Raw genomic sequence first — 22,580 nt, forward strand, 5'->3', positions numbered from 1 at the left:
TGGACATTAGGTTTAAAATCACATTTGTGAATTTGTGTCCAAAATTGACCAGGCCTGTTTTGTCTGTGCATTCATGCATTCACACTATTTTGTATTGTCGCGGCAAATACAGGTTTTTATAAAAGATATCCTCAGGAATTTCCTATGAAAGTAACTAGCATAAAAAATTTTAATTTTTTTTTTTAAATCATGCAAACACATGTTGCAATGGTTTGCAAACAACACAAGTGAGCCAAAGAAAGGCAAGCATTAAACAAATGTAGCCACAAAGCTCTTTGTTTATATTAGCTCTTATCATAAGGCAAATAGTGAGATAAATCATTGAACTGCTTAGAGAAAGAGGTGAAGCACTAATGCCTTCAGTGATAACCTGTGAAGGTTGTATATTTCCTTGAGGACAGAACGTGTTCTTTTGACCTGCTTTTTAAGGAAAACATGTTTGTTTTTTGTTTTTTGGAGGTAGCTCTGAACAGAAAGGCCATAACTACTTGACTAAGTAGCAAGAAAAAGGTGACTCAGCAAACATTTTTAACAGTGTTTCTGAAGACATTGAGGTGAAGGCGGTGAGGAAAGTATATAACAATCTGTGCAAACTAAACATGACAATTTATGTGATAAGCAGCTATAGAACTGATAATGTGACTGTTTCCTGTAATTCTTGCTTGGTTGAAAAATGACTCAAAACAGTGAAGGCTGATCAAAGCATTGTCAGTGTTGTAATTTTGGCAACAAAGTGAAACAGTTTATGATGCAAAAAGAGAAGTTGTGTCGTTGTCAATGCCATCTAATATCAATCTATCCAATAGCTGCTCAGACATTGGGGTCAGTCAAGTCACATTTAGAAATTTACAACTATGCAAGAGCAACAGCAGGAATACAAACACAACGACGCGGATGCTCACTCTCCTATCATGGAGGATTTTATATTGGTATGGTGCAATTTGAGTTTCTGTGTTTGCTGTGCCATGCGTCACATGGTTTAAAGTAACCAATTAATACAAACACCAATCGGGACCGCCTCCTTTTGCAAGCTTTTTTTTTTTTTTTTCCATTATTTGGAAAATCAATTTGTGTCCCCTAGAAATCACTCGAGATTTGTTGGCAGGAGGTTGGGATGATTTAATGTTTTCATGGTGGAATTATATTTTCTATTTGTCTACTCCATTTTACAGGAATTCACAACAACAATTTTTGGCAACATGCACTGTAGACTGGGATTGCTTTCCAGCCCTTCTACTTCTCGGGTACAAGAATCCAATTCGCCACTACTGAGAGGCACAAACAATGTACCGTGTGGAACAGCAGATGGCTGTATGGATCCGATCACGGCTGACACTGGGTGACGGTCAGGGTACAAGGTAGACAGGTAAACTAAAGCCTGTCTGACATAAACGTGTGGCCAAAGAAGGTAGCAATCCTGTCTGTCACAAACACATGGAAAGAGGCCCTTTTCACATGTGCAGAAAAGTTACTGTACTCACATAGTGACTGAGTGTCAGTGATTAATCCACACTAACTCTATAAACTGCAAGGTACACGCTGTTATGTAATACCCTATGTTCAGCCGAGCGTGAAAACACTGTCGGAGAACAAAACTGTACTGACATTTACATCTCCTCCAATTATGTGTCTCTACAAGCAGACACACCTCCAGACACCTGGACCTCAGACTCTCATTAAGTCTATAGAATAAAAGTCATGTGGTGTGCGACTGTGTATATGCAGAATTACACCAGCGCTTTTAGAGTTCACTACATTTAGCTTATGTTACATCCTAAAGAAGTGTGGATAAGACATAATAACTTAACTATTCTCCGTCTTAAAACGTGTTTTCTGATCGTTCAGCTGAAGGGTGACGTATGAATATAAATATGAAAAAAATGCTTCGTAAACATTCACTTTTTAACAATAGCTTGACAGCATATGAGGTATTCAACATAAGACAGTTTACAGTTTCAAGAGAAATTCTCGCTTTTATTAACAAAAGTCTGTAAATATCCGATAAATGAGATGATGAGTTATTGTAGATGTTTTTGTCCTTTTTTTTCGTTTTTTGTTTCATGCAGTGTCCCAGTCCTTTTTAAATGAACAGACTCCTATCGGTAACATTACCTGAGGTATAGTTTTGAAGGTAAGAATCGACTATTGTAATTCTTTATTGTTTTAACATTAGCACGTGTCACACAAAGTGAGTCCACTCAAGATGAATGGACAAATGCTGAATAATTCCACAGAAGACAGAAATAATTACAATAAAAATTCCAACATAAATAATTCTGGAAAAAGCAGACTCTTGCATTGATCTTCAAAATTTTAAAAAGCTGATCATTTGCACTATATTTTCTTAGTTTTGATAAAATAATCAAATTCTGTTTGTTTCATGGAATATTTACTGATTTCTTGCTTTCCGAAGACTACTATATTACCTATATGCCTATGAGACACCAACATCCAGCGCCATATGGTTATAGTGTAAAACATAATATCAACCACTATTCAACAATATGCAAGATTAAGTTTTACCTGTGAAATTATTGGCAAAACTGCATCTTTAAAAAAGTGGTGGCAAGCACTCTGAGAGCACAACACACCGACAGCCCCACTGGCCTTTGCTGGTCTATTTTAAACTTCATAGTGGTGAGCGTGCTCTTTTCACTGCATGAGAGCTACACAGACGAGCCTGTAAATAGAAATACAGCCACCTGTGTTGTATTCAATGGTATCATAACTGATGCAGTAGCAGTTTTGGGGGTCTAAATCTTGACCTGGGGTAACCTTTGGACACCACAGGTATGTTTCTTTCTGCACGTGCTCACGGCTAAACTTACGCTAAAGTGCTTTTTCATGCTGTGCTTGCACAGGCCTATGAGGTGTCATGTGTATGTTTAGCTTAGCCACTTGTAGTGTCATTATTAAGTATGTGACTTTGTTTGTTGGCCAGTTGCTCTGAGGCAGACTTAGTTAAAAACAATGTCAACAATGGCAAGTTCTACAAAGTCTTCTCAAAACAAGAACTTTAAATCTTCCCAAGAAACAACAAATATACAGCCTGAGAGGTTTCCTTCTGTTTGTTAATGGTATGCTACCTGCGATATTAGTCATCATTTGCATCACACAAAATGTTAAACACGCTTTTTTTAAGCTGACTTCCTTGTGAAATCTATTAGTCACATGATCCATACGCTCACTTGAAAAATAAATCAAATGTGTTAGCATAGGGACTCACCTGCAGGTAATTTGATAAATTAGATTAAAATCAATACTTAAAATGGCAGATTCCAGTCCATCAATCTATCGATTTTTTTTAAAGATGACATTGTCACCTCACTTTAACCCTATGGAGAACTTGTGAGCTCTTCTTAAACAAGAGATATAATGTGAAAGAAAACCTCTCTGTGGTCAATGTCTGGAGGTTTTCGTCGTTGCTGCACGAAAAGTTGGTTGTAAGCAAATAAAAGTCCATGGTTTGAAGGCTTGTGACGGTTATTAAAAAGAAGTGTAGCTTTATTGCTCACTGATCATTTTTTGGTGGAAATGTTAGAACTTTTTTTTGTTGTTGTAAATTTTCCGTCGTTTGCTCATTATTTTGACTTTAACAGATGTAAATACACAAGTAGATAGGAAATATATTTGTTTTTCATTCAGTTGTCTAATTCTGTGCACCAATTCTTGCCAAATAATTGTTGACACTGAGATATTCTCTTCAGAAAGACAAAACCTGACTGTTACTTTTTTAAATAATCCAGTTCGTGCTTTATTCACATTTTGGATTGAGCGAGAGCACTGTAGTTGTTAAGAAATTAAATTAATCATCAAAAATACCATCCATCTAACTTATATACCACTTAATCCTGTGCAGGGTCACAGGACTATAGAGCCAATCCTAACTAACCATAGGCGAGAGCAGAATACATCCTGGACAGGTCGCCAGTCCATCACAGGACAAACACACAGACACAGACGACCTCACAAACATACATTCATATCTAGGAGCAATTTAGGATCACTAATTAATCTCACATGAAAACGGAGTACCTGCGGAAACCCACGCACGTACAGGGAGAACATGCAAATGCCACAAAGGAAGGCCTCCGCTAACCCCTCCGCCACCATGTGGCTCTCATCAAAATTAAAATTTTCCTGATAATTTTACACACATTGATGTGTTTCCAACACATCCACAGTTTTGTGTCTCTGTATGCTGATTGAAGTGCTGCAGACATCCAGAGGAGGAAACCATGGATGCTGACGTACTGGACTCCGTGCGGTCAGAACATGGCTCACTTCTGCTAAGCCAGCTGGAAAAGATGAGAGCATCTGAGGAGCTGACTGATGTGGTGCTGTTGGCAGAGGGGATCCCTTTCCATTGCCACAAGGTGGTGCTGTCTGCGTTCAGTCCTTATTTCCAGGTAACCTGACCGTGTACCACGCACTGTACATTTTAAATCAAACAGGATGATGTCAGAATGACAAGATGTAAATGTGATGGTGACGCCGTGAGGTTTTATCCTGTTGATCAACATTTGTGCTCAGGCCATGTTTACATGTGGCCTGAAGGAGACCCGGGGAGGAGAGGTGCCTCTCAGAGACACTCCTGCTCAGAGCCTGGAGCTGTTGCTGGATTACATGTACAGCGCTGAGCTTCCTCTTTCTAACAGTAATATCCAGGGAGTGGCTGCTGCTGCCTTCCTACTCCATGTGGACGGAGCCTTTAGGTTGGACAAAAAAAACAACTATTAAAAAGACGTATGACCTGGTCCAGAAGTAATGATTCCTATCATCTCCATTTTATTTAGGTTGTGTCAGAGCCACATGGAGGCTCGCATGGACTCATCCAACTGTGTTGGTTTGTACCACTGGGCTCGAGACCTCGGGGCAACCAGTCTCGCTGACTGTGCCTTGCGATACCTCTGTCAACACTTTGCACAGGTGGAGTATTTATTCCTCGTAATGGCAAATACACACAAAACCAGAGTAAAGATCAAAAAAAAAAAAGTACTTATTCTTTATTTGATTGATGAAAAAAGTACTTCACAAGCCTCTTTGATGGAAGTCGAGATCACAGTTGACTTGGGCCTTGTTCCATTGGACTTGTTTTTCAGGTTTTATGTTCAAACAAGAAGTGCGATTAGTTTTGTAGAGTCAAGGTTAAAGTGTAGGCATGTTTTAGGAATGAATAAAATAATGTTTAACACGTTTTTCACTCCAGCGCTTATGGATTAACACCTATCTGTGTTATTTAATTTTCCCCCAATTCATTACCTTCACCAACGAACGTTGGGGTGAAGGGTATGTATGTATGTATGTATGTATGTATGTATGTATGTATGTATGTATGTATGTATGTATGTATGTATGTATGTATGTATGTATGTATGTATGTATGTATGTATGTATGTATGTATGTAACCAACTTTGCTCAAAAACTACTGACCCAAAATACACAAAATCTTCTGGGATGATTTGTAATCATCCAAGAACCAATCAATTAGATTTTGGGACAGCTCCTGGAGAGATAAGATATTTACTCCATTGTGGACACACTGGAGATCCGCAGTGCGCCGTCAGTCAGGGCTGCTTATTCTGCTCCGGGTAGCTCACAGCTAATATCTCAGTACCACAAATTCCAGAAACTCCGGTGTGAGTGATGCAAGCAATGCTGACTCAGTTCCGCAAACGAATGTGGTGTTGGTGAAGGTATGCGCTCTACCCAGTGCCCGTTCTGGTTGACAATGTTTCTTGCTGCTTTGTTGATCCTGTTCTCTTTAGGTTTGTGAAGAAGAGGAAGTACTGGAACTGGAAGCCCAAAGTCTCTGTGACCTGTTGGGTTTGGACGACCTCAACGTATCACAGGAGGAGGTTGTGCTGGAGTTGGTGCTTCGCTGGGTGGAAAGGCGTAGGGGCGACTCGCAAAGTGAAGCTCAGGCCGTGGAGCTACTCAGACGAGTGCGGCTGGAGCTTGTAGACCCTGGATTTCTACGCAAAGCCAGGAGGAGAAACCCGGTGAGGGCATATAAGGGGAGGCTCATGAAAGTCAGTTTGCTTCTCAACATTCACTAAGTGACATGATAGACTTCCATACTTCTGGATGAATCTTCCAGGTGCTGCTCCGCGACGCAGAGTGCTTTGGGATGATCGATGCTGTTCTCCAGACGTCAGGTCTCTGTGAGGCTTCAGCTCCTCCACGGCCTGCTCTTCGCTACGGCATGGAGACGACTAACTTGCTGCTCTGTTTGGGTGGGGTGAATATGGAGGGAGTTCCTGCCCGCCGAGGAGGATGTGCTGACCTCAGTTTTTGCTTTGCCCCCCACGGTAGAAAGAATTATTACATCCCTTCTCCACTGAGGGGCTGTGGAGGTGTGGGGCAAATCACAGCAGGAGCAGTGACCACAGACAACAGTGTTGTGGTGGCAATAGAGGCAGAAGACCAACACAGGATGAAGAAAGTTGATGTGTACAGGTGTGTGTAGTCATAGATCCAATATATATATATATATATATATATATATATATATATACACAAATATATGTATTATCAAATAACCCTGCTGTGAAAGTTCCTCTTTTTGTTTCAGGTATGATAATTCAGAGGAGAACAACTGGGTGGAGTTGTGCTCAGCAACATACAGGGACATGTACGCTTTAGGGTTGGTAGGTGATGCCCTCTACTTGATAGGTGGGCAGATGAAAGTACGTAATCACTACGTTATCACAGACAGCGTGGAGAGATGGTCTCTGAAGAGAGGAGGCAGCTGGCTGAGCTTCGCTCCTTTGCCTCTTCCTTTAGCCTGTCATTGTGTTGTGAGCCTGAAGGAGCATCTCTACGTGTTGGGAGGATGGACGCCACAGGTACACGGGACTGTCACTTTAAAACATGTTGGAAATGTCCTCATAGTACAGCTCTGAAAATATGCTTTTAAAAACTTTATTTCTTAATTTGTTATATCTTAATTGAATTACGATGACAATCCTAGGATTTGTTAAAGTGACGCAGTAAGCTCTTTTCAAACGCACAATTGCAGTCAGTTTTTGAGTGATTGCCAAAAGAATAACAATTAAGTGTGCAATTAAAGAGCCATGTTTTGAAGGCAGACTCTGTAGAGTATATATTTTCAGACTATAACGCCCCCTTCTGGTACCTTCAGAAATCACAGTCAAAATGATTGAGGCGAATCGGAAAATGGCAAACTCGAACTCACTTATGACAAAACTGCATGCATTAAAGTTGGAGCTGTGTTGGAAGGTTTTGTGTAATTTGCTTATCACAAATAGGTCTAATGGATGGGATAGTTATCATATCCATTCATTGAGGGCTCATATGCAATATTCAATTGTGGTTCTAAAAAAATCTTTTACTATTTTATTTCATTATTGGCTTTACTACATTCATAATGGCCATTATTATGTTACTTGAAACTTGACATTTACATGAATCTCCTTGCTCATTTCTCAGGAGCAGCCAGATGAGGAACCTGACATGCTGAGTAACCGTGTGTTTCTGTTTGAGCCGGGCAAAGACAGGTGGACACAGTGTGCCAGGATGAAATACTCCAGGTATCGCTGTGGCACAGCTGTCCTCAATGGAGAAATTTATGTATTAGGTAAAACTGCAGGCCTGTATAACTGTAACCTGGACTATTCGTTTTCTGCATGGGAACAACTGCTACATGTGTGTTTTCAGGTGGTATCGGGTGTGATGGTGAGGATCGTGGACAATCACGTCGTTGTCTGAGCTCTGTGGAGATCTACAACCCAAACACAGACACCTGGAGGGCAGGACCCACTCTGCCCACATCCCTGCTTTCTCTTCGGACCAACGCCTCTAACACAGGGGTGGTGGAGGGAAAGCTTTACCTCTGTGGATATTACAAAGGAGCCAGTGAGTATTGAATGTCTGTTGATTGTGTTTTTACAGCTTTTTGCATAATGTCTGGGCACACATTCACTTGGGGCGGAAATGCTTTTGGCTTGTTGTTGCACAAGCCCAAGGGAGAGCTTCTATTTGCGTCAGCGTTAAGGAATGGTAGCTAACAGAAGAGACAATGTCTCTGGAAATTAGATTTTGTTCAGCCATCACATACTCTTTCTCATGTCTGCAGGCCGCCATGAGATCATCACCAAGGAGATTTTAGAATTGGACCCTGCGGACAATGTTTGGACAGTGGTGGAAAGACGAGCAGCCATGCACGACAGCTATGATGTTTGTCTGGTGGCGAATCTCAATCCTCGAGACTTCCTCACACCCTAATCCATTTCTGGCTGTTCTTTTTGGTTGGTACTTGCAGTTGGTGGGTAAATGAATACACCTGCCTATCATGTAGACCTCATTGTGTAGTATGCAAGAGAGGCTTAGCCATTGCTGTCTTTGTCATTTATCTCGCTGCTTCTGGGAGAAACTCAACACACCATCTTGTGCTGTAAATAAACTGGGGCAAGTTGGAAAACAGCAGATGACAAATGTGTCTTTGAGCTGATTAAAAACTATGCACTTCATTCTCTTGCTCTTCGCTCTCAATGCTCTTCATTAGTATTCGATTTCAGCCAATGTTAACTTAATTTAAATACAGTGCGTTTATAAGCCACATTACAACAGTCTTGCCTTTTTTAGATTGAGAGATGAAACATTATGGTTCTTTGAAATGGCTAGTGAATAGAGAGCACTTATTAAGACTCTTTTATTAGCATACTTGTAAACGAATACAAGCAGATGCTTCATTAAGTCCCTTTTAGAAAATGAATGTGTTTTGGGGCTGGTTTACTTGAAATGATAGTTAGTCTGAGTTTAAGGAAAACATGAGGTACATCAGGTATATTTTCAAACAACACATCAATTCAATTTTCAAAGCATTTCAGAATGCTTTGAAAGAAACCTTGAAAAAATAACTACACTGGAGAAAGTTGAAGTAGTGTGTTGACAAAAACAAATTTCGACAGTATTACAGTTTATTCATATATTTAAAAAAAACTAAAAAATTCCTCTTGCTTCCACCAGGGGAGGCGGTGCCCCGGCGCCATCTATTGACCAGCCGCCACTGCACAAAAAACTGCAATAATTACTCATTTGGTTTTGGGGTTTCTCTTTAAGCAGCCACAGTTTTCAAAACACCAATGTTTGAGAGAATTAAGTTATGTTGATTTGTGACACTGTGAAGCTCAGAAGCGTTTTTGCAAGCAATCAAGGTAATATTGAAAACTGTTTTGTTACCAATTTTTTTCCTTTTTGCTGTCAATTATAGCCCTTGTGAGTTTGAATAAACTTAAAAAAAAAAAAAAAAAAGCCAAACTCTAGTGTGATGCCAACACCACCCTCTTATTTCATTCCTTTTCCAAGTTCTTCAAAGTATTTTTCATTGTGTATTTTTGTCCACCGCATGGAGAGAAAAAAACAAAAAACATGCACGGATATTTCTGTCTGAAGTGGAGGATTTGTGGTGAGTCTGACCCGCAATAACATTCCTTACGTGCCTTCCTCCCTCCTCTGCAGCTCAGTCGGTCTTGAAGCCCCATGAGCCGGTATGAAAAAAAGAAATAATGATCCCAAATGAGTGCTAAGTGTCCGGGTTGGCTCCACCCATCTCTCACATGTGGTTCACTTCCCATCAATCTTGTTGCTGTGAGGGAGACAGAGACTGGGGCGTAACGGGCGCTGGAGGATGGGACAGATCCTGTCCGGTCACACGCTGTGATCTCGCCTCATTTATGGGCGATCCGCTCTCAGGCGAACTGTTCCGTGTGTCTCCGGTCCAGCCGCGGTGAACGGGGCCGCTGACAGGTGCGCGCAGTGCGCGGGGGTACGGACGATGGGCAGACGCGAGGCGACGGACAGCAGAAGCGCAATGAACACCGGGGACCGATCCGAACCCGGCTGTCTGCAGGGCGGTGGGTCCTCCCCGAGGATGGACCACCGCCAACCGATGGAGGTGAAGAAACACCAGCACAAGCACAACTTGAAGCACCGCTACGAGGTGATGGAGACTCTGGGGAAAGGCACCTACGGAAAAGTGAAGAAAGCTGTGGAGAGAGCGACTCTCAAGACGGTCAGTGCTTCATTGCCACACTGTGACAGTCCATCCCAAGATGACCCATGCACAACTTCTTACAGAAGATGTGATATGTCATTCTCTTAAATATCCTCTGCAGCCGCCATGTGTCTTTGTGTGCCAAGATGTTTGCCAAAAGTGTTGTGAAGTGTCCTTTTTCTTTCATTTGTAGAATAGAATAGAATAAAATAGAATAGGATAGTCCTTTATTGTCACTCTGTAGCAATGTTAAAACACTTTTTTTTTATGTAAAAAAACCCCCACACAATGTAGAAGATACAATACAGCAGAGGTAAAATATAAATATTAAAATATTAAGATATGTACAACAAAGTCTGGGAGGAGCAAATGGGAGTATTTACAAAGTAGTGCAGAAGGGAGTACACCAGCTGTGCAAATCTAAATGTAAATACATGTAAACCTGGTGTTGCAATACTATTATTATTAATAATGCAGACCAAAATCACACATTTTCCTTCATTCAGAAATATTTCTCAGTGGATGTCTGTTAAAGGCAGTTTCACATTTTCACCTTGCCTTAGTGCAGTTGTGTTTCTTCTAAATATTACATATGTCTCTTGCACATGGCTGAAGTCCCCAAAGTAATTGACACTCAGAAACTGTATTTGCTTTATTACTTCTGGTGTTTTCAGTCATTTCAGAGGTGGAGTTTACATCCTGGGTGGTATGTCTCCTGTGTGTCGGGGGGAATGTGTGGATGGACTGAGCTCAGTGGCTGATGCTGCTGAGCACTGTTCTTGCTTCCTGTGCTGCCAGGCTGAGATGCCTTTTGTCTGAGTCACTCGGCACTTGAACAAGGGGATAAAATTACTACAATAGTGTCCTCCGATAGGAGTCTGACCCCTTTTACCACAAGCTTAGTGAAACACAACTAATGCACACACACAGACATAATAGTATAATATGTTTTCATTAAACGTTGGGTATATCTAGGTTAAAAACAGAATGTGGTGCCAGATTAGTTGGAATAATCGTGGGTTTATGTCTGCAGTCGGGCATTAATCCCTCACTCTGGTGAGATCTGACCACAAAGAGACACGGGCCTCATCAACCTCAAATTCCACTTCTGTTTTTTTAGTAAACGTACACGGGGTAATCTGGATAATCTGTTTTCATTTTTACAGTCAGACTGTGTAAGTAAGACTTCTCACAATTCCACCTCAAATCCTGTGAGAAAGAAAAGCAGAGACAGTGATGATAAGAGATTGATGGGAGAGTATCCAGAGAGAAGACAGTTGCTATGCTTCGTGTTTGTGTGTGTGTGTGTGTGTGTGTGTGTGTGTGTGTGTGTGTGTGTGTGTGTGTGTGTGTGTGTGTGTGTGTGTGTGTGTGTGTGTGTGTGTGTGTGTGTGTGTGTGTGTGTGTGTGTGTGTGTGTGTGTGTGTGTGTGTGTGTGTGTGTGTGTGTGTGTGTGTGCATGTGGGGTGAGTGGGTTCGGTAGAACAACGGGGAAAAAGCTGGATTCCTTGAGCCATTAGCCAGCACATACCAAGGATTCCTTGAAACAAAACGGACATTATTTTTGGAAACAAGACCAGGGAGTCGTTGTGTGAGTGTGGGGAGGATTCAGAGGAGGAGACAGTTTTAGAAATACAAAAGGAAAGAAAAGGAGGCATCAAGAGTAGATTTGCATCCCTTTCGTTTGTGTTTTCTAATTTTGGATTTTTGTCCGAGTATGAAAACTGACTTTATGTCGTTTTAATAAGATTTCTACGTTGCTTTTGGGGTTGATTGTAATGACTGCACAGAAAGAGATGAAAAGAAGCAAAACTGAATATCAGGTCAGAGTTACATGGGTTTACTAAAGCGTGACCTACATTTTGTGGGATTTTCACAATTTTCCAAACATGATGATTGAATCAACGTCACTTCGTTTGGTGTGTGGATATTATGATATTTTTGTTCATGGTTTCATTAGAAATATATAGCTTTTAACTTGTGCTTCTTCAAGACAAAACTACTTTCAACTAGAAGATGTAAAAAAGTTTTGTGTTTCCTTTGTCAGACCTGAACAACAGCCCACACAGATGTGTCATCCGTCTGCACTGAGAGGGAGTCGCTTCTCTTTTTTTTTTTCCTACATTTACTATGAAGATTGATCCTCTTCTCATATCTGTCTGTTTATAAATCTGGAAACAGCAGCCAGAGGGGGAAAGTACGAGCCTGGCTCTGTACCAAGATTTTAAAAAGAAAAAGGACCGGCAACTCTCACTGAAGTGCAGCACAAGAAAAAGAAATGGTTCACAAGCTGTGTGGTCGGAAAGGTCAGAAATCAAAACCCTCATATCTGATTGTAATGGCCTATCATGAAACTCATTTATCACAGAAAGGGAGGTCTGACACCTTAAACGTCTCTGGCTATGCAATGTGTTTATGACTATGAGGCTTCATGAGGTTAAATAGACCATGTATTGGATGAGGATATCTACATCCTGGATTATGCCTTACCTGTTAAATAATCTCACCATCTATGAGATTTGCTTTAAATGAGGGCAAAGTGATGTGAATACATTTTATATTCACGTTGCATTTTATATACTGTATATAGTTTCGCCTTTGAACGGAATATGGTTAGATTGAAATCTTTAACTCTGAAGATGTGCAATTTCATACAGAACAGTCCTTAAAGTCTGAATCAATTTTAACAGAGAAGCCAAGTGTGATTCTTTGAATTTATTACAAACATGAATACAGTAAAGAGAGGGCGTGTGGCCAGCTTCAGCCTTCCAGGGTTTGGACATTGGATGTACTTCCTGGCACAGCCTGAGCAGTTGGGGATTTGGGAACCACAGTGGTGGGATTTGAACCATGCTTTCAGTTTGAACTTCACTGACATTTCGACCAGCAATGTCAACAATAAATGATGAAGAAACAGACAAATACACAACATACGAGACTATAGACACAAGACTCACATATACCTAACTTTTTTCTTTTTTTTTTATGACTTTGTATGGATTTACCATCTTTTTTAGTGCTTCATTGACGTGCAGTGGTCAAGACTCCTGTGAGAACATCCTTAGTTTGGTTTTCTCCTGGGTGTTTGCCCTCAGTGACAGTGACATCAAGGCCAGCTGGGATACACTGGGTGGACAAGATGGGTGGATAAAACACTGGGCAGGTCACTGTGCCAGTCCATCACAAGGCCAGCACATACTGTCAGTGTCAAACACAGACTCTTACAGATGGACAAATGTTAGAGTTGCCATTCGCCTTGACCTGTTTGCCACATACAAGAACAGACGACACCAGTGTAGTTCTTGTTGATAGAAATGGACAGTTTGAGATTGTTTCGCTGAATGGTGAGGTCCAGGAGCATTTATAATGCCGCCTCAAATCTCTTGCACATGCAGTTAGTGGGCTCAAGGTTTGTGCTGAGGAACGATGCAGTCAGAACATGCCCTGGGCCCTGAAGCTCCAGCAATGAAGCGCTGCACTTTGTGTTATTCGTACTCAGTATTACAGTGACGTCTTTGTAGATTACTCTACAGGTATAGTACATCTGGATATAGCGTTACACTATACGCTAGATGTACATTTCTCTGGTTCGCACATCATTTAAACCAGTATCTCATTACTTTGTCATGACTCACACCGCACAGCCACTTCTGTTTCCTACAAGGATCAAGCTTTCAGGCTATTTCACATGCAGGACATTATTCCGATGAACAATAACACATTGTTTGTGAGAAGGATACTTTCAGGGGTTATGCTAACCCATGACGTATTTATTGCATATTTGCATTCACAAGGGTGAGATCATGCAAATGCGCTCATAGCCAAACTTCCTCCACTCACACGTGCCTCTTGAAACAAATGTCCCAGTTGCCCTGAGGAAGGGAACAATGCCCAGAGTGTGTCTTTATTCTCTGTGTGCTGCTGATCAGGCAAGCATGCTTGGAGTCTTGGAGGCAGTAAATCAAGGGTTATTCAGGGTGTAATGAAACCTTTTTACTGAATTTACATACTTACATTCATAATTAATACATCCTACACTAGCTTTTCTGCTCACTGCAGATTGTACTATATTCAGTTTTTTTCCCCTTCCACACATTTTATCACGTATTTGAGTCAGTGATATTCACAAATATGCAAGTCTGCTTTTTAATAACTCTTTAACACTGGACTTGTAGCAAAAACTGGCCTCAAGTAGGCGCCACATCAGCCTGCAGTATCTGATAAGAGGAGAAAAGCAATACAAAAGACACAAACCCAAAACAGAAAGAAAAGCCTTCACCAGATTGATCTATGTAACTAATAGAGGGTCAGCTCTGTCCCAGGAAAGTGTTTGATTTGTGCTGTGTATCCATTGTGGTTGATGAAGCGTGCGAATTGTATCTTTCACTTTCTCGTGGACGTTTTTCCGGCAGCTGAGAATGCTGGAGTTGTGACCCCGAGGGTAAAGGCTCACTCACTCACAAGAACTCTGTGGTTGCTGACATCACTGCACCACAGTGATGATGCGATTCAATGGGATTTAAACAAAAATAGTTATCTAATACCAATAAAGAGAAATCCTAACATTTTCACATGAACAAGCCTCAACGACAATAAAGAAGAAAAACTTCCTTGGAAGAAACCTCCAGCTGATTCAGTCTCGGAGGTGGAGGATTCCTATTACACTCACTGTGGTTACAGGATGGTAGGAGGGAAAAGAACAAGACAGGAGGAGACAAGGAAAAGAACATATGGATAGGGAGTGAAGCTCTGTTCATTAAGATGTCTTCCAGAAGTATAAACCCGTGGCAGCTTCACGAGAAAATGGTCCAGGGGGTCCTGAACCAGCCCTAACTGTACGCTTCATTAAATAGAAACATTTTCCGCCTGACCTTAAAAGTATAGATCGTGTTACTTACACTGGGAGCTGATCACACATAAGAGGAACCTGATGGCTGAAAGCTCTGCTTTCTAATCTACATCAGAAACTTCTCTTTGTTGTGTCTTCTGTTATTTCAGAAATCAATTCTGTGGCTTTAATGACAAATGATGATGTACTCTTCATCGTCATATTTTTTTAATTCTCAAATAATTTGGAAGGACCATTACGATGCCTGTTTGTGTGTCTGTTTTTGTGTTGTCTCCTCAAGTTGACATCCTGGTGACTCCAAAGTGGTTGATGGGTTTGCGTTCTGGGTTGTTTACATTGAGGTCCATGTGTATATTCACATGTTGAGGGTTACTTTGGGGTACGGTCAGACCTTCTTTCAGCATCCAGCCTGTAAAAATCCTCATAATCAACTCTAATACCCAGAAACTATATTTATGTTTGTGGTTGACTGATTGCACCAATGAACCCTGTGTGTATCCATTTCTTTGTTTTAATGGAAATGCAATTCATAAGTTGATATTCGCTTGTATTTATGTGTTTTACTGAATTCACCCAGTTATTTTTAGGGAGGTAAAACCGACAGCAGGTTAGCTGGTTGGCTTCTAGGTCCAATATTTTATGTGAGAATGGAAAACAAACATTTTATAAAGGAGCACTAGGACATAAGCTAATTTGTGAAATTCGTTACCCTTCCATACATTCTCAGTGGATTAATATTATTATGTCCATGTGTCTTCCTTCTCAGGTGGCAATAAAGTCGATCCGCAAGGAGCGCATCACCGACGACCTGGAGAGAATTCACATTCAGAGAGAGATCGAGATCACATCTTCGCTCAGGCACTCCAACATCATACGCTTCCATGAAGGTACAACTTCAAACATGCAACCAGGATTAATTTCTTCAGATTTGAAACAGCCCCGCTCGCCAAAAACGAATAAAGTCCAGATCCACAGTTTTGGAAATAGTGATATGTTTAGTCCGTTCAAGGATTACGGCCAACTTATTATATTTTAGGTCATTTACAGCTAAAGCACTAAAATACCCATTAAAGCCCTCAGGTCAGTAAGTTGGAAAAGGTAGCTGAGTTTGAAAAAATATTCTTTGTTTGTGAAACAAGATTCCTGACTTTAAACAATATCGAGGGAATATTGAATCTTTAGTAAATCTTTACTTTAGTAAAAGACAGTGGCCAAATTACAGCCGAGGAACAGTTGTGGCCACAAGGTTAGAAATGTAAACCAGTAAACAAGATGTTGCTGGGTTGATTCTCCATATTAGTGAGTCCTCGTTGTGGGTCTCTGCTGAGAGTTTCTTGAGGAACAGCTAAAACCAAATTAAAAAGGTCTCATGATCGGCTGCTGCATGAGAGCAGCTAAAGCACAATGCCTCTTATTTGTTAGGCTGTGGTTCATTCGGTAGAGCGATCGCCTTCCGATCTTGTGATTGTTAGTTTAAACCCTCATCTTGCCTGGTCCATGTGTCAAAGTGCCCTTGAGCATGACACTGAACAGCTGCATGGCAGGCATTATTGGTGTGAGTGAATAGCTGAATGTGACAGATGTAAGGTGAATGGAGACTTCTAATGGAGTAAAATGTGCAATGTTGGTAAAAATACATTGATACCCACTTATATAAAATCTATTTTTGGAGTTTTATTTTTGATATTAAGTCACTGAAGAACATAAAGCAAGTTAATTTGGATGCAGTGATTCACACACGACCACCACTGCTCCCTTTTCCCTTGATGTCGTTTGGTCAGTCGCTCGCGGATCCTAAATATATCCCATTAGAGTGTGACATTGCTTACCGTGTTTAACTGGTCTCAGGAAAAATGTGTTTCCCAAAGGAAAGTCAGTTTACATAATTCACACTGATATAAAAATGCATCATGCCTTGCCTTGACCAATGCGTGTGTCCTCTGTCGACAGTGTTCGAGAGTCGGGATAAGATCGTGATAGTGATGGAGTACGCCAGCAGAGGAGAGCTGTATGATTACATTCAGGAGAGGAGGCGACTGCCAGAAATAGAAGCCAGAGGCATCTTCAGACAAATCACATCTGCTGTCCACTACTGCCACAAGGTTTGCACATGTGCACACAGTAAACACACACGCTCAGCTCAGGCTCCACAGGAATTCAGCCCAAATTAGTGGAACGCCTGCAGACACGTGCTGAATTGCATGCTGCAGTATTCATCGGGCATAAGCAAATACTGTACTGCTAAATCCACCAAATCCTAATCCTAATACTGCAGAAAAACTTGACTTTGAGTTCTCCGATCTCTCTGGGCTAAGCACGCATTAGGCCTTGATTGCTCTCTCCGGTCACACACTAACACATTTAACAAGTGTGCTGCCTGAAAGAAACTCTCCTTTTTCCTTCCCCATTAGCGTAAGCCTCAACAAAGGAAACTAAATCTTCTTTGTTTCTTTTGTTTTTATTGTTGTGTACATAGAATCAACAGCTGTGCCACAAAGTAGGAATTATCAAGGAAACACATAAATCCTGTCAATAGAGAAGTGCATTACAGGAGACCTGAGTATCCGTGCCTGACAGTCAGCTGAGCTGGAAATGACGCGCAGATTTTGTGTTTCTATTAGTCTTTTTTTTGGCAGTTTGAGTTCTTAAGGAATCCATCACATGAACTTCAGAGATTAAGATTTTGCTCCCTGAGCTTGGTGAAGTGCAGCGAGGTGGGTTTTATGCTCCTCATGCCCTCAAATATAGTCCCAAAATAGACACAAATGTTCCAGCGTGAATAAATTATTGAACGTGCCTCAGAGGTATGCAGGCCACATGGAGAGATTAAGCAAGGCTTCGGGAGAAGAATGAGCCCCTTCAAACTGAGTTCATACCAATTTCAAATGCAGCTCGGATAGTTGCCTGATTAATCGTGGGTTTCTTTTATGTTTGCTTTCTCCCTTTGCTTGAATGCTGTGCACAAAACACCGTCCAAGGTCACGGGTCATTTCCTGCACAAAAGAACTCTCAAGAGGAAGTAATTACTGAAAGAAGGGAGGCTCTTTAAGAGAAACAGACAGCAATGTTTAAGGTTTCTCGTCACACTACCTCCTGGGTGGCCACACATCTATTGCAGCTTTGTCTCTTCAGTTACTTCCTACTTATCTTCAGTGCAGCACTTCTTTCTGCTGAAGACTTCCTCCTCTCACAGGGTTTGAAGTTTAAACAAACGTGCTTTTCATTTATAAGTGGCTCAAACTGAATCGCCCTAACATTAATGTCCTCTTTTGCATGTCATTTTTCTTTTGACTCCCCGAGTGTACCACTTCATGTGTGTCTCTGCTCCTCTGCAGAACGCTGTCGTTCATCGGGACCTCAAGCTGGAGAACATCCTTTTAGACCAAGATTTGAATGTAAAGGTGGGATCAATCAAAAGCACACAAACTGACACTTCTGGTCACATTCAAAAATGTAAAACATGCAAGCTGAGAGAGAACAAATGGTGGTTTTGATGATCAGAATACACAGTTTATTACACATTAGCTGAGACTGCTGTAAAAAAGGCAAACAAATATTGGATCACTTACTGCACACAGTAACTTTAATGTGTTGTTCACCCATGCTGAGCCTGAACAACCACGGTGGAAGGTCTTATAAAGGAACCCGGGGGATTTTTCTGCCTTATTTGGATGTTTCCTTTCCTTATATGGGGGCGATGCCTGGGCAAAGAGGAATGTAGAGAATCCAGCGGCAGTCTTGGCATTCGTGCCAGTCCAAAGTCTTAAACGAATGTATGTTTTGTCTGTCCGTCAAAAGAAACGACAACACGCCAACCTCTCAGCAGCTTCTCATTCAATGCCGATCTAATCACCACAAGTTCACCACACTATGCTTACACCGGATCTGTCGCAGGAAATGACCGAGGCTCTGTGTAATGCATGTCCGTGTAATGCCTGCACAAACACTGCTTCGTGTCACATTTGCAGGAAACAAAAACAGCAGGAGATATTAGGTAAGACATTATTATTTAAATCTAACGTCACAAGGCTGCTCAGTCGGTGGTTTGTTTTTAAGAGCTGTGAAAGTATTTTTAAAAATACAATCATTACATAATTCTGCATTTAATAGACACTGTTGCCACTCGTATAACCGACTTTGTGGTGAATGACTGAAGAAGTTTAATTCATACTCTTAAAGTAGAAAGTACAAACAATCAACCAGTGCATCAGGATATCACGTATTGAAATACAAATATTGAAATTAAACATTTCACTAGTCATCTTTTGATATTTTTATTGATGATGACATGATCTTTCACACCTCAACAAAATCTTGCGTCTCGTTAAATGAAACCACGGCAAACTGCAGAGAAATCGAGCCCCTGCAGCCTTCAAATGACTGCAGTCTCTGCAGACTGTTGCTTCTCACACCAACCTCATGTGGTTCGCGGACACGTGCATGTCTGAATGTATGTTTACAGGACAGTGTGTGTGTGTTATACAAGCACTCACTCAACACAATGAATGTCTTTGCCACTGGGTCCACTACAGGAACCTCACAAATATGCATTTGTGGTGTTTAAAGGCAACTTACACTGCGTGTCGCACACACAAAAACACAGGTACACACTCAAACTTTATTCAGTTACATTACAGGCGCTGCATTTATAAATAGTAGCGGGATGGCTTTTATACACGATGTTTTTCTCCGTGTGTTTTTCTCTGGACTGCTGTTCCATGGAAATAAAGCTGTCATGTTGAATAGTTTCGACACCACGGGGTGTGATAGTGGGCCCGTGTGCGTGTTAATAATCTCTCCAGATAGAGAGGAGACACAGTATGTCTGTGTATGGCTCTCGCAGCCTCGAGTGAGTGATTGTTCCGTTACGTGAGTGTAAGCAGCCTGATGTTTTTGGCCCTCTTCTCTTCCCTCCCTCACACTGATACTGGCGAACTCTCAGCACACCTATTTTTGGCTCCTTCCAAAGGAATACTTTGAAGTTATTGTGTTTTTGCTGCATAACTGAAAGTCCGCAGTGCACACTCACAGAGAGGGAATCTGGATCGCATGAGGACGAGTGTGAATGTTGAGGCGAATGAGTAAATGAGAATTATAAAGGGTTGTGTGTGTTCACTGATCAGCCCATTATGTCATGTATGTTGGTCAATAGCAGACAGAATACTTGGTTGTGCTTGGTGGGTGTGATTTTAATTTTATTTTGAATGGTAGTATGAGCTTATTTTGCTCACTTTAAGCAACCGTACAACACAGACTGTAAACTTTACATGTGTGCATTTTCCCTTTCACGGTGTGGTCTTCGTATCACACTGAAGCCTGAGTGCTGTGATCTATTAGCTGAAAAGGTTCAGCAGCTACACTAATGTCTCTTTGGAATATGTGTTGGTGTGGCAATAGTAAGATGAAGAGGGAATAAATGCAGTCATAACCAAATTGAGTTAATGCTTTTTCCTTCTTTCTCTCTTTGCAGCTTGCTGATTTTGGCCTGTCGAATAATTTCCAGAAGGGCTCTGTGCTGCAGACCTACTGTGGAAGTCCACTGTATGCTGCCCCAGAGATAGTGAAAGGACTGCCGTACCAGGGGCCTGAGGTGGGTCAACACACTGTCCTGGGAAACTGTTTCTAAACATTCTAGGTTTTGGTTGCATTTTCACAAATATCGCAAGTTATTGTAATCACTATGTAATATTGTTTTACTTTTCTCTGTAACATAGTATTAGTACTGGAACATTGACTTTGAAGTAGTTTTATTTCATTCTGTGTTGCTTTAAAGTATTAAAAATCAGTAGCATTTGAGTCACAGGACAGTCTAAAACCTGCTTTTGTGGAACTCTGCATTTCCAAAAAGAAGAGGCAGGATTCATTGTGTTTGTGTGACAGGTGGACTGCTGGGCTCTGGGGGTTTTGCTCTACGCCCTGGTGTACAGCAGCATGCCATTTGATGGGGCCAGTCACAAAAAGCTCACGGATCAGATCAGCCAAGGTCGATATCGCAGGCCAGATCCTCCCTCAGGTAACCCTCTGCAGTGTGCACATCGCCATCTGAAATAGTTTTTAGTTCTTTTCACAGCTCTTATATGTGATTGCGTTGGCGAGTTACTCATGTGCTGTTTTGCTTTGCATGAGGTTGACCGCTGTGGGTAAACTCTTGATGCTGTTCTTTCCAGACGCCTGCGCCCTCATTGACTGGCTCCTGACAGTGCGTGCTGATGAGAGGGCAACCATAGAGGACGTGGCTAACCACTGGTGGGTGAACTGGGGTTATGAAGAGAGTGTGTGTGACTGCACTTCATCCCCGCTCCAAGAGTGCCCCTCCCCTCTGCTGGCACGCTACATTGATTGGCAGAACCGTGTCGCTGCAACAGGCAACCTTACTGTTGACCCGGGCTGCCCATCCTCGGACACCTCCTGCTCACCTCAACTCAGTCCAAACTCATTTTACTTCACTTTGCCTCTGAAGAGTGACTGCGGAGGAGGGAGACCACGTGGAGGAATTTTAAGCCTCAGGAAGTCACGCAAGGAGAATGTAATTCCTCAGGCTGCACTGGGTGCCTGTGGTGGTGGTGTTTGTGCAACGCTGGCCTCTTCCGCTGCAACTTCCTCCACCGCCACCACCGAGAGAAAGAAACCCAAAGGTATCCTAAAACACCAGAGGAGTTTAGATTCAGTATTTCACAGCCCTCCGAAGGAGAACTGTCCCTCCCAGCCGTGTAACACTGGTTCCCAGACTTATCGAACACATGCACTCGCTCACAATCATGCGGACGTGTTGTCCAGCAGCCTTCCACCTCCCTCTACATTTAATCAGCCTTCATCCAAAATGCCCAAAAAGGGTATACTGAAAAACTTATACGGGGAGTCCGGCTATGGCTCGTCCTCAGAACGGAAAGGCTCCGGATTTGGAGTCGAAAAAAGTGTTGAAGGTGAAATGTTCTCACGTAAAGAGTGCACACGTATTCCAGCAGTGGAGGACAGTCCCACCATGCGCACAGAGGCTGTGAGAAGACGAAAGGGTATCCTTAAACGCAACGGCAAGTTCTCACGCAGTCTGGACCTTCCCGACAGCATCTACTCATCTCCCCCTTCAGCCCCGGTGATATTCCCCGAAGCTCTGCAGCAGCTCCTCAGGACCACAGGGGATGTAGAGGGCCGTCGGAGCCGCCCGTCGAGTGTCGTGAGTGAGGACAGCCTCTTCTCATCGGATTCCTTCGACCTGCTGGATCTCAGCACTCAGTCACGTCGACGGATTTTCTCTCGTGGGATGCAGCACAGTGCCTGCAGCTCTGAGGAGGACCTGGAGCAACTGAGAGCCGTGGCAGACGGTGAAGACAAACAAGGACAGAAAGAGATGCAAACATAAAAATAAACAAAATTACAATGTTGCTGATATTTAGTTCACTATTCCATGATATTTAGTGCCTTTGAATTATATTATATTATATATATATATACTGTATAATATATATTGCCATTTTGAAAAGACTTAAACTATGGATAGGTTGCATCCCGAGTCTGTCCATGTAAAACACTCTTCATAAAAGTGAAATAGATCAGTTAACAGTTCAACTGTATTGTCTATAATAAGTCGATAAGTGACACCTGATGGTTATCCCGCATCTTCTAGTTTGTACTGATGAAAGGAAAGACTCACTTTAACCTCATCTACTCAACTGATCCTCTGTTCAGATGTATTTCTGTGTGATCTGTTTTTG

At 41.8% G+C, this 22,580-nt stretch overlaps 2 protein-coding genes across 2 annotated transcripts; both read left to right on the top strand.

The window, feature by feature from the left end:
- Positions 1 to 2,654: 2,654 nt before the first annotated feature.
- LOC308113728 (kelch repeat and BTB domain-containing protein 12-like) lies at positions 2,655 to 9,259 on the top strand. The gene is made up of 10 exons (XM_080470172.1): positions 2,655 to 2,790; positions 4,212 to 4,409; positions 4,534 to 4,715; positions 4,797 to 4,929; positions 5,770 to 6,003; positions 6,102 to 6,460; positions 6,576 to 6,849; positions 7,454 to 7,601; positions 7,682 to 7,879; positions 8,100 to 9,259. Exons 2-10 carry the CDS (start codon positions 4,239 to 4,241, stop codon positions 8,246 to 8,248), a joined length of 1,848 nt encoding a protein of 615 aa, XP_080326298.1. The 5' UTR covers positions 2,655 to 2,790; positions 4,212 to 4,238; the 3' UTR covers positions 8,249 to 9,259.
- Positions 9,260 to 9,610: 351 nt separating this feature from the next.
- Positions 9,611 to 22,353, top strand: LOC308113717 (NUAK family SNF1-like kinase 1). Its single transcript, XM_080470161.1, has 7 exons — positions 9,611 to 10,037; positions 15,635 to 15,755; positions 16,819 to 16,970; positions 18,204 to 18,269; positions 20,339 to 20,458; positions 20,749 to 20,881; positions 21,036 to 22,353. The coding sequence occupies exons 1-7, from the start codon at positions 9,801 to 9,803 to the stop codon at positions 22,226 to 22,228; spliced, it is 2,022 nt and encodes a 673-aa protein (XP_080326287.1). The 5' UTR covers positions 9,611 to 9,800; the 3' UTR covers positions 22,229 to 22,353.
- Positions 22,354 to 22,580: the final 227 nt, after the last annotated feature.

The sequence above is a fragment of the Lipophrys pholis genome, assembly GCF_963383615.2.
Source record: "Lipophrys pholis genome assembly, chromosome: 8".
Taxonomy (NCBI): Eukaryota; Metazoa; Chordata; class Actinopteri; order Blenniiformes; family Blenniidae; genus Lipophrys; species Lipophrys pholis.

Excerpts from the sequence above, each read along its gene's own strand:
- LOC308113728 (XM_080470172.1), top strand. The coding sequence starts at position 4,239 with ATGGATGCTGACGTACTGGACTCCGTGCGGTCAGAACATGGCTCACTT. Across the intron at positions 4,930-5,769 it reads TCTGTCAACACTTTGCACAG|GTTTGTGAAGAAGAGGAAGT; the intron begins GTGGAGTATTTA and ends TGTTCTCTTTAG. Across the intron at positions 6,461-6,575 it reads AAGAAAGTTGATGTGTACAG|GTATGATAATTCAGAGGAGA; the intron begins GTGTGTGTAGTC and ends TTTTTGTTTCAG.
- LOC308113717 (XM_080470161.1), top strand. The coding sequence starts at position 9,801 with ATGGGCAGACGCGAGGCGACGGACAGCAGAAGCGCAATGAACACCGGG. Across the intron at positions 15,756-16,818 it reads CATCATACGCTTCCATGAAG|TGTTCGAGAGTCGGGATAAG; the intron begins GTACAACTTCAA and ends CTCTGTCGACAG. Across the intron at positions 20,459-20,748 it reads TGCCGTACCAGGGGCCTGAG|GTGGACTGCTGGGCTCTGGG; the intron begins GTGGGTCAACAC and ends TTTGTGTGACAG.